The sequence below is a fragment of the Scomber japonicus genome, chromosome 16 (genome assembly GCF_027409825.1).
Source record: "Scomber japonicus isolate fScoJap1 chromosome 16, fScoJap1.pri, whole genome shotgun sequence".
Taxonomy (NCBI): Eukaryota; Metazoa; Chordata; class Actinopteri; order Scombriformes; family Scombridae; genus Scomber; species Scomber japonicus.
Window position 1 is genome coordinate 9,145,257 of NC_070593.1, and position 14,362 is coordinate 9,159,618.

The following is a 14,362-nucleotide window of genomic DNA, read 5'->3' on the forward strand; positions in this document are numbered from 1 at the left end:
ATCTTGAAGGAATGGGGTCAAACGTGGATTGACATTCACATTTGACCCGATTGATAATAGAGTTGTCACATGTCACAGTGAGGCCAGTCTGCATCTGTTGTTCATTACACATCACTGCTATACAACAAAGTTACACAGAGTTACTGCATGTTACATAATTACACTCCTGCTCATCCACAAGCTCTCCATCTCTATATCTTTTTTTAGACTAGTCAGGTAGTAGATAGATGTTAATAATGTCATTTTGAAGTCAATAATGTAAAGAACGATTTCTGTAAGTTAAAATAATGCAACCTGTATTCAAGCTGCCTAAGGACAACTGTTGTAAAAGCAGATTAAAATAAGTATGCTGACACAATAAGATTGGCAGCAGATGTGAGTTTATCCCACAACACTGTGGTGCTTTGAATAGGTAATTACGCTGAGCTTCAGTGAGACGATGCTCGGGCTCCACGCCTGCAAATAAAACATAAGCACACTAAAAACGACTAAATATTTTCAAGACATGCAAAAACCTGATGAGACAAACTAAATGTTAGGCTCAATTCAAATTAAAAAACACGTCACTTTTTGTTGTCATTACTAAATAAAACCCCTCTCTCTCTCTCTCTCTCTCTCTGCAGTTGGCTGGTTAGTGAGGTTTCCACTGTAACTGCCAGGCTCATTCAGTTTCCAGAGGGTATTTCACACTAAAACTAGGTTCAAAAGGTTAAGTTAAGTCTTCTTTGAGCAAGTCAGAAAGCAAAAAACAGAACAAAAACAAACATCCTGTTTGATTTATGAATGTCTCAAAGAGAGATGCTCCGTGGAATTTAACATTAAAATTGAATGGGAAGTAGAGAGTTGTGACAGAAAGCAATGGTGTATTGTTCTACCTGAGAGACAAGATTTCTGCTCAATCATTTATGAAGCAAATCTGCTATTTGCTCATATTTGATTTGAGACCTTTTTCACTGCTCGCTGTCCAAAGACCACTTGGTAAGACTTCACATTTTTTTGTTTTTAAATTTAAATCTTTCCATAGTGTCTCATCCTTAATCTGACATGACCCTTCTACTTTTTTTTTTTTTTTTTTTTTTTTTTCTTAAGACTTTGACCGGGGAATAGTTGAAGCATTAGTGCCAAACGACCTGAGAGATGCATCAGGCTCACATCTGCCTGACAGACATGTTTTAGGAAAAAAGTATTCTAGTGCAACAAGATGTTAAGAGCTTATCTGACCCGAAAAAAGAAAAGGACATGAATCGAAATGAATTTTAAAGCCGACTGCCAAAAACCTGTAGAGATTTGACAGAGATGTGCAGGACTGAGTGTAGTTTCTTCTCATCCTTTTTGTATTTTGAATGGGGGGAGACTTGTAGTTATATGTGAGGACCGGGAGAGAAGAAATACATTTTTTTGGCTAGGACTATGGATTAGAAGATTCAATCAATATATGACCTACTTTAAAAATAAAAAAATACAGGACCCATAAATTATAATATCTCTACTATCGATAATGAATGAAAAATATTCTGGCAACAAATCATTGGCACCAAAAAATAGTGTTGCAGTTTTTCAGACATATAAGTGATGATGGATTAGTGTCGTTAGCCTAAGGGTGTCTAGACAGTTTTGTTAGGCTGAGGCTGGTATTAGGGTTGGTTTAATGAATATGAGGAGCAGACGTTAAAGTGGACGAATTAAACAATAAAGGAATGACTATGATTTTGGCTGTTAATGTATTTTACGAGGCCTCTCAGTGACACATATGCATATTAGCTAACATGAAGACTATATGCTATAAATGATTCATTTTAATTGACCCTTTTTCCATTGCAAATTGTTATGAATTGTTATGAATTGCTGCACATGAATTGGCTTTTAAGAAATAAAAAGCCATCAACTCTACCTTTAACCTTTGAGTTCTGGTATAAAAAACCTTTACAATGTACCAATACAATGAATCTAATCATGCAAAACGCTGAATCGTTCACATAAATAAATAACAAAAGAAACATAACTGCATTAGAGTAATGGTGCCTCTCTTTGAGGGAGAAGCCCTTTACCTCTAGCAAATGGGCTCCTCTGCTTGACTGACTGAAAATACTTGCTAACCCTGCTGAAATGGCCAATGTTGCACGTGCAGTAAAAATAGCCCCGCAGAGAGCGCGGTTATACCCTTGTAATGGAATGTGATCAAGGTCAATGTAGTGTGGCTTAAAGACCTCCCCGTGCTTGGTGATGATGCAACGCCCCGGTTAGGGCCAACGAGCCACTCAAGAACATATTTATACACAAAAATCTATAACGGATCAAAAGTCTGTGTTAAAGGATGTTAAGTTTTTTCATTTATCGTCTCAAATGAACAGAGAGATATAATCCTTATTAAAAAACACCAGTCATCATGGATGGGGAGATAAATAATCTTCTCACTGACTGCGGAAATCGTTTCCATTAAAATTCAATTCATATTTAATATTTCTTACTACCATGTGAGTATTTCTGACAGTCTGCATCATCTCACTGAAGCATGGAAAACACCATCATATGACATAAAAAAGTCATGTTGGATGGGATCCTTGAGCAAGTCTGATCAAGCCAACATGAAATACTAAATAATATGAGCCTGAAGATAAGAACTTCATTTTTTGAATAACACAAAACAAATTAAATGACCACCCAGTAGTACATCTTATACAGACTTAAATTAAACCTCTTCTCTCCATTCAGAAGCCTGCTGCACATCTTTCTCTTCCACACAGTGATTTAAATTCACAGAACACCACATAGTTTCAAAGACCTACTTAGCATTGTCATACAATAGCTGAAGCCACGGGGAGATAAAGGCTGGAAACTGAGGAGTGTGTCAATAGCTGGCAGTGCTTGAGGGAAATATTTACACAAAAACAACACAACAACTTTGTATATATTAGATAAAAACCAAAAAAAACAAAATGGAAATAAAATCCCTCCTTACTAGAGCTTATTGGGTGTAAACAGTGACAGAGTTCATGATGCACTTTGCTGTTTCTGTTTTTTTGTCCGGGGCAAGATGCTCTTTTGAATTATTTGTGTTTAAAGGCAATATGAGGACAGAGGAAATTGGACAACGGATATATACTGGATAGAAGAATCTAGACAGTACAATGAGCTATTAGCTAGGTTTTATCCTTAACCCCCCCCCCCCCCCTCCCGGCCCCCACCCATCCACTGACCATGGACTCTAATCTTAGAGTCACATATATAGGTCAGTGATTATGCCCTGCTTAACATTGGGGGTTTACATTATACATAGAGCAGTATTCCTCGTGTGAACAACATATAAAACATATCATCCCTAATATCACTCTCACGCTGATGTAATGTGCAGTGGCTGAGTACATGCTGGTACAATGACAGCTGCCCTTGTACGGTCCCTGTTTTTTTACTTCTTGCAACATCCTCAGGAGGAGAATACCAGATTGCTGCACAAGTAATAAGATGGACAGGAATTTACTGAATCTGAAACTGTAAGTGACAAGCATGTTCATGGCATGTTAAGCTTTTGAGTGCTCTGTGCAATACTATTCTACACCCCCCCCCTCTCTCCCTCCCTCCCTCTCAGCACCATCAGTGCAATAATCCAGCAATATTCCTGTAATGGCCCAGTGGGTTGACCTAATCTATTCTGACATTACATGGAGAAAGTCCATAAGTAGGCCTTGTACCCTTCAGTCAATAAGACAAGAAGACAGTAGTAATGGATAGAGGACATAACAATATTAAGGATCACACTACAGACACACAAGCAATATAATGTGAATATATGATTGCTATTCCACACTCTAGTCTAACATACATCATAAAGCTATGGAGCATGTTTGAACACAGTGGAAGTCACTCAGCTCATAATATCAGAGTCTCAGGGCAGTGTTTCCCTGGGGGTGACTGCTCAGGGGTGACAGCAGAGGGATGTGGAAGGGGGGGCGGGGAGGGGGGGGGGCAGCTGAGCCACACTTAAGAGAGAGAGAGACTCAGCAGCCAGACATTTCTCCATTTGCTGTTTATATTTCGTAGGAGCGACTGAGATTGACACTAGGCTAGCTCATTGCTGCTGACGTCTGAGATAACTCCCCTTCCAGCAGTTTGGGAAACAACAGATGAGTGTTTTCTTGGTCTTGATGACCTGAAGCATTTATTAACGGACACACTGTAGTCTGTATTGTACATTTAATGCCAGACTGACGACTTACAGTACTACTCTGCTTCATCCGCATTCACTTTTCTGCTGCTTGCTCTACTTGCTCAACCACACTTCCAAATAAAGTTTCATTTTATCAAATCTATCAAACCACACTGACAAGACGCCATTTCATTTTTTCACTGAATCTATGATCTCTTTTAGTTTTTACTTTTCCTTGATCTGTTTTTATCTCTTTCAAGTCCTTTTTTATGTTGCAATTATTTCATGATTTTCTACCATATGAAGCACTTTGTAACTTGGATTTTGAGAAGTGCTCCATAAGTAAACAAATAGTCAAATATTATTTCCACAGGCTGCTGTTTAAGTCAAATGAAGATCCTGCTGTATATATGTGTTGACCTTATTACTGTTTGATTGACCAGGGCTCCCAGTCTGCCTGTGAGCTACTGAGAGATTCCCCTCACTTGTCACAGCGGGCAGTGATAAAATCAATCAATCAATCAATAAAACAAACTGTGTTGGTTTCTCCCTGTGAAGCCAACATGAAAACTATAGGTTAGTAAATTGTTAAGCTGTCAGTCAGCCTGAAGGAGGCAGTTTGTCTTCTCGGCTCTCAGCTGCTGACAGATGGACAGAGACACTGGGTGCAGGTCAGTCAGCGTGGATTGAAATGATAAACCACTGCCGCTCATGTTTTCCTTACAATTAGTAAGTAAAAAATAAGTAAGTACAGTTAAATGACCAGTGTGTAGGATTTACTGGTATCTAGAAGGGAGGATGAAGATTGTAACTAACTAAATACCCTTCAATCTTCCCATCCAAGTATGTTGGGAAACTACTGTGAATGTGAAACTCGCATAAAACTCCCTATTGCCAGTTTTTGGTATGTCCATTCTGAGCTACTGTAGAAACATGGCCCGTGGCAGAGGACCTGCTCCCCATGTAGATGTAAAGGGCTCATTCTAAAGGTAACGACAACAGAAGCAAAATGCAATTTTCAGGTAATTATATCCTAATGAAAACATATATTTGCATATTATTTCTACCAACAGACCCCCCCCCCCCCCCCCCCCAAGTCTTACACTCTGGTCTTTGACATGTTCTTGACATTCTTTCAGAGAACAATTTGCAGGTCTTGTGTATTTTCGGGGGTTGGTAAACTTGTAATTCCTGTGCTGAGAATCAATTTTGAGAAAACCTGTTGAAACCAGATGCTGCCAACACACTCGCGATCATGAATAAGTGAAATATCAAATTATTCTGATTAAAATGTGGATGAGCATGCTGCAGTTATACCTTTAACACTTCCCACTAAAAGTGACTCGTTCCTTTTTCTTTTTCGGTAAGGTGTCAAACACAAGTTTTACTTCTGTATTAATTAAAATCTGTGAGGCTGCAAGTAAATGACCTACACGTGTTTATGTGTGTGGATGTAAGGGAAGGCCGTTGCTAAGGCTGTGCCACCAAAAGTTAAAAAGTTACCTTGCTGTTTGAAATATATATAACATACATCAATCGCTGAAGTAAACAGATAGATGAAGATAGATGACTGAAGACACCAAACATTAAACCACTATCAAACCATTTCTCTCATTCATTTACAGGTTCTTTCTGACCGCTACAATGCTGCACTGGTCCTCGCAGTGAAATCTGTGCTGGCGTTTTAAAACTCACAGCGTTCACAAAAACTGTTCTTTTCAGTCTCCATCTTAGAGTGACAAAGGCAGAGACAGCTGTCAGCTGCTGCAGTGCTTGTATTTTGCCAGGCTCTATTCATGCTGGCTTTTCTTCTGTCAAAAGGGGCCTGCTGGTTTTGCTTGTCCTCGGATACTCTGGCAGAGCAACACAGGGAAATCTTCTGAACAACTAAGATTTGTTCCCTATTCTAAGGCTGTTTTTCAGACCGGGCACCGCAATGAGGCCTTGTGGGGAGTTGAAGCTCATTGTGAAGACAGTTATAAATGGAGTCCTTCCCTGCAGGGCTCGGGTGAGAAACAATTTGCCCTATGCCTTGCAGGCAAATGACAAAAGTAATTATTTAATATAATTTTTGAAAGCTTTCTAATCATCTTGATGTGCCCTTGCTGAAGTTAAAGTCCAACTGAAACCACATTTAGTCGTTCCCTTTTGCGGTGAATACAATGACCGTTTTCTAAATTTTCTTCTAAACAAAAAATCCCCTGAAAAAACTCAAATGTATTCCAGCATTGAAAGGAGAGACAAAATAAACAAACTTGTGCTGCAGTTTACAAGCCACAGACCGACATCGTGTTGTTAGCAGTGGTACAATAAGGACCACATCTCAAGTGACTGAAGTGACATTTTGGAAGTTTATGTTGTCTCATTTGATGCAGCTGGCCGGCTTAATTAGTTATCTAGTGAGCAAAATGATGTTAGCATTGTCATTTTTCAAAGTGAATGTTTGTTTTGACGCTCGTTCAACAAGTTATGGTGCAAAATAAGATGTCTTCATGTTTTTAAGTCAGATGAGAAAGAGACTGATGGAGGAAAGTTAATGTGGGTTGTTTAAATGTTGGCTGTCAGCGCGGCAGACTATGACAGAACGATGAATTTACCGTAGGAAATATGGTTTAAAAAATAAGTGATTTGATTGGCTGAATGTTAAAAAGATGTTAAAAAGTTTTACATTTATGAATTTCCATCATGAACTCCAAAATATAAAAACATGAATTTCTCCCTTTTGGTTTGATTTTATTTCTCAAATAAAAACAAGACATGTGATATGTGGAGCAGATATATGTAGCAGACAATAAACATCCATTTTAACTTCAGCTAGACAAATGTTTGATATCATTTTAAGGCAATTTTTAAAAATCTTAGTCTACATTAAGTGGTGAGGCAGCAGCAAGAAAGAGCATCACATTTCTACCTACTGAAATTTTAATGTGAGAGTCAAAATCTGTTTACCTTTTAGTCCTGCGAGTTTAAATCAGGTTGGACAATATGTGAATTCTGTTTGCACTTTACAGTCTACTATAATATTTGTATGCAATGACATTTTGAAGATACTGCCAAACTAAAGGCGTCCTGCAGCATAGAACAGCTTTCATGCTTCAAGGTTTAGCAGCAAAAGACTAGACTGTAAATGATTCACGGCTCAGGAGAACGTCTTAATAATTGTGTTTAAAGTTGTATTTACTTCTCTAATGTGTTTGTCTAGAATTTATTACATATTTTGTGAAAATCTCCAATTAGCTTTCAGAGAAACGTTTGTCCAGATGTTTGTTTAGGTCATTTAAAGCTCAACCAGCCTTAATCGCATTACTGTTTTTCTCTCTTTCACTCAAAATCACTAATTTCACCCTCTCTCTCAAAGTCACTAATAGGTCCTGCAGGCCTTTGTGAACCAGTCATGCGTGCAGAATAGTCTGAAAATCACATTGCTCATTGGGAATTGATTGCACTACCAAACTCAGACAGAGACAGAGGCATAGTGAAAATACATCCAAAATGCAATTCCTGAACTGAACAGGATCTGGGGACACCCCATACTGTTTTTGTTTTTAATTATTTCACATTGATTACACATAAATAAGGTTCAAAATAAGGTCAATATTTGTTACACAAGTGCAAAAATAGAGTTTTATAATTTGTGAAACTATTATGTACAGTAATAATGCAATAGATAACTTTTAATTTATGTCTTTATTACTATGCATTGATTGTCGCTTTATGGCACTGGGGCCATTGATACAAAAAAACTAAACAAAAAAAACAACAACAGTGGTACATTAACCAAAATCTCAGACAGTATCCTGTTGACTTTATACTGATATATCGACCTGCTCAGCACACATTTATGGAAAGAAAAGAATTGCGGGCAGAGTGAAACTTGGCCTGAAGCTCCAGTATGCTATTTCTGTTGAGAAAATGGGCCGTACTGGCCTACATACCTGCATCCTGCAACCATTAAATGAACTAAATCTGATGAACCTGTAAGGCCAAACTGCTCCATAATGGTGGAATCACAAAATGCCAACCTGATTGTTGTGTTATTTTCTTTGCTGATGGGCTCAAACCGTTACTCAATATGCTGACTGTCATTAGGCGGGGTAAACCCATGCTCTTTCCAGCGACATTCCACTTCGCTCAGAAAGTTAGTATGGCCACCAAGACAAAATTTTCACCTGGGATAGGTAACCAATCACAGAACAGGAAGGCAGCCTCAAGGCGATGACGACCATAGAGCGACTCTGTTCACATCCAGCATTTACATCCACAATGAACGGCTCCTCGCCAGACCCTACCACAATTGAGGTAGGGTCTGGCGTTAGCCAGGCTAGACTGTCATTATACTCCATTGCTAAGCACACAGTGTAAGGCTTGAAACAAATGTTAAACCTAAAAGATTTGATAGTGACAGTCATTTGAACTTTGTAAAAGCTGCATCAGCATCCCATGCACTATTGTAAAATCTCTTCCAGGAACATCCTTAATAGGTTTTGGCCTGTGAATGAACCTAAAGCTCCAGCGTGGTTTTTGCTGACTACAGAAGCAATGGTGCTTTTAAGTCTGGAGAATTAACTAAAGTTTTCTGGGTGAATCTAACTGTGCCTGTATCAGTTGTAACCTACAAAAGGGCTGGAAGTGATTCACAAAGTGCCTCTGCACTTAGTAGTTTGCAGCATCTGAATCTTTCATGAACAGTACAGTACAGTGCATGTAGCAGTGGAGCAGACCGCCACCATACAATAAAGTAAGTACAGTGCAACTATTTTAAAGCTTATGACTTATGAAAATATGCCAAACATTGCTGCACTGCATGTTTTATGGGTAGACAGAGCTGCACAGGGCTTGTTTATAGGCACTCTAGTAAATCACGCTCAATATTTTGGTTTCTATTAACAAAAAGATCAGTTCGACCACACTGGAAAGCTGCGCTTTGCTCCACTGTCCCTCAGACCACATTCATTCATTGCTGTTGAGCAGCATTTAAAACTGTGCTGAAGAGAGATGAAACCAAGATGAGTATGAATGCAGGGATTGAAGCAATACAAGATATGAAAGTCTGAAAAGTTCCCCAGGAGGAAATATGGACTGATATGTATTGGATTGAGCATTATATGAATTTAAAACTGTTCAGTGTCTGACATCAGGCATGCTACCTGAGAACTTTAAGTGCTGTGAATGTGCATTAAAAGAATAACTTCTCTTTTGGCTGAGGGCCACTAAACTAATGCACCAGATGGATTTTTATACAGACCAATCTCAGAAGTCGTCCAGGGAAACAGTTTGGAAAAGGGCACTTTCAAGAAATACTTGGCAGGTGATTGGATGAACCATCTGTCTGTCTATCATCATCTATCACAGCAGGTGAGGCAAGGCAGCTGGATTTGCGACACAGATTGGCCCAAACAAATTGTGGTTCAGACACAAGCGTATAACTTGAAGCCATGGATGTAAAGCTGGATTCCAGACCAAAAATGGCGCCCATTCAGTCCTATAGAAATTGCTCAGCTCGTGCATACACCAAAAAAAGTTTCTAGTTTATGGATTTACTGTGTTAAGTGGCCAACTGAATATGCGCAGTAGTGTTTCCCCTGCTGGTTCCAATGACAAGTTAACTGTCTGCCCGTAGACTTTACATTGTGGCGACGCCATGGATTTTTTCGCTTTTCTCAGCTTGAGGACACTTGCACATCTAAAACCTCCATGGATCAAAAAACACCATATCCAGCTCTTTTCGTACATCCATGGTCTTATTTTGGATATGCAACGCTGACTGGTCTGAACAAACTGTGGTTCGGACACGAGAACGTAACTTGAGGCCTGATGAGATCGATTCTAGTGTGATCTTGCGAATCCAACTGCCTTACAAGGTAAGAGTGCTGAGAACACAAACTGTGCCTAAGGTTTGAAAATGCAAAGATTTTCAGGTTAAGTGTCCTACAGTGGTGTTTAGCAGGGATTCATTACAACAGTCTGTTAAAGTACATATGAAACAGACTCATACACCATACACTGCCCAATGGTAAATAATCATTTTCTGTGATATAAATCGAGAATCCGTCCATCACACCTTCCTCTGATAGTGACAGACTGTTGGAAATCAGCCAAATGCGCCACTCAGATTTCCAGCTGGCAGGCCTCAGACCATTCACTGAGTGTATTATGTTCTGAATGGATTTGGTTGAAGTCGAAATAGAAAAGCCATCCTCTGCAATTAATTAATTGCTGCAGACTCTGCAGCTGGCAGACTGGACAAGTTGTTAGAGAACAGAGCAGATCACCAGAAATAAAAGTGCCATGCTGCCAGTAAATGTGTCATCTGTGGAATAAACATTTGTCATCGTGGCAGATTGATCCATTGTCCCACTGCCTGACATCTGCCTGTGGAGGTCATTTTTAATCCCTGCTTGTTGGTTATGTGTAAACAGTGTAGTATATAGACTCCACTGATCATGGCAATCACAAACACCACCAAAGCGATCCTAGACAGACTGACACTTAAATACAGTGTAGATTTTGATTAATGAATTATTCAAAAATGCTAAAAATCACCTTCTGCTGTGTTATGCGATGGTAAATTTGAAGATATTACCTTTATGAAATTGGAATGGGCATTTTTCACTAATATCTGACATTTTATAGGCCCAATAAATAATCAAATGATCGAAATATATAAAGTATTTGATTAATTCTATGAGATCTAAAACTTTACGGTTTTTCACCAATATTGGCCTTAACCTACGGTGGCCGAGACCCGCCATAGCTACAAATAAAAGTAACGCTGCAAACAAAAACAAACGCTGCTGCAAATAAAATGAAACGCTGCTGCATATAAAAGAAACGGTGTGTCTTTTTATTTGCAGCGTTTCTTTTATATGCAGCAGCGTTTCTTTTTATTTGCAGCAGCGTTTGTTTTTGTTTGCAGCGTTACTTTTATTTGCAGCCATGGCGGGTCTCGGCCACCGTACTTAACAGACAAGAAACCAATGCAAATACACATTTATCTTAAATGGAAAAAAAATTCTTACGACACTGATTAACAAGTTCACCATGTCCACCATACAACTCAAGAGGTCATTCGGCAGACCTGATCTTACCTTCAAGTGTATAATCTGAACAACCTGAACATGTTGTTAGAACAGTAAAATAAAAACCATCAAAAGACCTAACTAACAAATGCCTCCAACATTGATTTACAATGATTAAAAGAGAGAAGATAAATCCTGACTAGCTCAATTATACTGTGAGATTTAAGATAACATTAAACAAATATACCAATGATAAAAGATTACTGAATCCTATTGAATGCTACTGAACATACAAATTGCTTCAGTTTCCACTAAGAGTCAATCTTGGCCACTAGCCAGAAATACCAAAGCATCATTGGACCAATAAGGAAGAATCACTGGCAGTCAGCACCATCAAAGAAATTAGACACACTCCTCATCACATACATACCAAAGTAAGCATGCTAAATTACAAGAGACAGCACTTGAAGAGCTGGCATTCATTATCACCTTGTTGTAAGGAAATAAAATGTTCCTACCTTATGGGTGTACGGTGATTCTCCGAGGTTGATTCCATCTTTTGCAAGTTTATCTCTTATCAGTACTTTGAGCTTCAGTTTGGGATAAGTCACAAAGTCATTACAGTCTGTCAGTATGGGGTTATGGTTTCCAGGACAGGAGGGCTGGTGTATTCCTGTGTGTGGCCTGAATGTCCTGAAGTTATCCTCTTTGTTTGAGTGTAAAGTACTGTGGTGGCAAGAAGAAGCATCCAGTGGCTCTAAGGTGAAATAGTAGCCAGATGATTTCCTTTTATCTTCCTCTTTCAGCTGCTGCACCGCTGTGAGGAGCCTGTGTCTGTGGTACTGAACTCGGACACCTATGGCATCAAGGTCTGGCTCCCCAATCTGTTTACAAACCTCCAAATCGTCGTACCCATTGTCAATGAATGACTCCACATACTGAGACAGATTGAGCTTTGACAACCAGTCCAGGACGAGGTCCAGCCCTTGGCTCATCTTAAGACAAAATATTACAGTAGGTTGGCCTACCTTAAGTGCAAACCATCACCCTCATCTCCAGTCACACTGCTGCTGCTGGGAGCTGTGGTCCACTTGACTCCAACCTTACACACAGTCCCCCAAGTTCAATTCTCCAAAGCAGACACATCTATTAGATATGGGCAGAGCATTAGAAAACACTGTGAATGTAAATTTGTGAAGAGCAGAGGGTTAATATTAGAGTAGAAACCCCTCTTTAATTTAATCAGGCCAATCCTGGTTGAAGCAATCTGCCCTGCTGTAGTACCTTTGAGCAAAAAACAGTGACAGCAAGACAGGTTCAGTCTCTCCTGTTGATCTCCTTTGACACCTCGTGTGTACACCCAAGTGTAAGTTAAAGGCTAAGTGAAAGGTGAAAAAAAAAATCCCACTCATGAAACAATTGGTTGGTTTTCGCCCAAATAGTCCGTATTTAACTTCTTTTAAGCGTATAAGTAGCTACTTTCTGTCGTCGACGGAGAAGTAAAGTTGGCGGGTGAGAAGAGCCGCGAGTAATCTTCGTTTCTATGAAGTTATCTTCTGTCAAAGATATAAGAGGATAATGTATTTTAAAGAAAAAAAGCACCGTAACATTAACAGTCGGCGTCTTCTCAGACTGCATCCATCCTCTTTGTTTCATTCATCGCGACGCTCAAGGTCCATCAAACATTTCAAATCCGGGAGCACAAAAAAATAAATAAAAAGGTTTGACGCTGCAGCTGAAGGCGATAGATAGATAGGTAGATAGATAGATAAACACTAACTATAACATGCTCGCTGAGAAGAAAACATGTCAAATAAAGTCTCTACATCTCTTCTGTGTGCACCGGTTTGCTGTGGCTTACTTTGTGCATGACTGGCTGCCTCCCGGATTCAACTTTGCTGTCCCTCCGCTTCCTCCGCCGTCTCAGTCAGTGTGAGGATGATGAGGATGATGATGATGATGCTCAGGCTTCAGTCGCTGCTGTAGTGTTAAAGCCCGCTGGACGACGGGCGACACCTGCAGGAAAATCTGGGAAATGCAGGACTCTAGAAATGTGTTAAATATTCCTGATTCTCTCCCTATAAGCAGAGTTGGGGAGGTTACTTATTATTACATTTAATTTATTACATTTGATTGTTTTTCTAATTTTCTAACAAAAGTTTTCAACTCATGGGGTAAGTGTACACATTAAGCCCACCAAAATCTAAGTTCAGGTGTTTTTCATGGTAAGGGAGATTGTTTCTTATAAAGCAAGATTTATCTCTCTGTTGAAAATGTATTTATTTGTTCATATAGTTTTTGGAGTATAAAAATTAAAGATATTTTATGAAAAAAGTCAAAAGTCTAGCATGGGTTTATTTGGTACTGTGACACCATTTAAGTCCGTGTGTGCTCCAAATAAGCCCACGTCATGATTTATTTACAAATATAAAAAAATAAATATTGATATCAAAGAATTAAAAACAGCAATATGCATGGCGTAACATGTTAAATATTACAAAATGAGGAAAAAACCTCCTGAGCAATATCTTAAAGGTCTGACTTCAGATGTAACCCCCTTTGCAATCATCAGTATTTTCATAATTAACTGTAATTTAATTACAATTTTTTTCTCATTTCCTGTAAGATTGCAGTTTTGCGATTCAATTACGTAAAGCCGTTATAGTGACTACCCAACACTGCCTACAAGACAGATTCACAATTTTTCCAAGTTCCCAAGTTAAAACAACAGTGAGGTGCCCAAATGAATACTGACATAGGTTTTTCTTGCTGTAATCGTTCCTCTTGTTCATACTGACAATCAAAAGATTCCTCCATGATGAACTTATAATGTAAGTGATGGGGGACAAAATCCACAAGCCTCCTTCTGTGAAAAAATGTATTTAAAAGTTTATCTGGAACAAATTTAAAGCTTCTGTCGTCCAAATGAGTGAAATCAGATAGATATCTTTCGATGTTACAGTCTTTTTAGTCCCTCTTTTTTGTTATTATACTTCCACCACAACTCAAACAATGTCCAAGGAAATAATAGCTTCAGATAAAGTTTTAAATGCATTTTTGCACAAAATGACTGTATGGACCCACTGTGGATTCTGTCCCCCATCACTTACATTGAAAGCAGATTTGAAGGGGATAGCCAGTAAAAAACAGGCAGAGTGATTACAGATTACAGGAAAACATCTTTCACTACAAAAATCTA

The 14,362-nt window shown here is 38.9% G+C and overlaps 1 protein-coding gene across 1 annotated transcript in view; it reads right to left on the bottom strand.

Annotated features, from left to right (window-relative positions):
- The window catches only part of sash1b (SAM and SH3 domain containing 1b), a 51,590-nt gene extending 39,432 nt beyond the window's left edge, over nt 1–12,158 (bottom strand). Inside the window, exon 1 of the mRNA XM_053335818.1 lies at nt 11,682–12,158. Coding sequence (XP_053191793.1) covers nt 11,682–12,158 — 477 coding nt within the window. The remainder of the gene's footprint in view (nt 1–11,681) is intronic.
- Nucleotides 12,159–14,362: the final 2,204 nt, after the last annotated feature.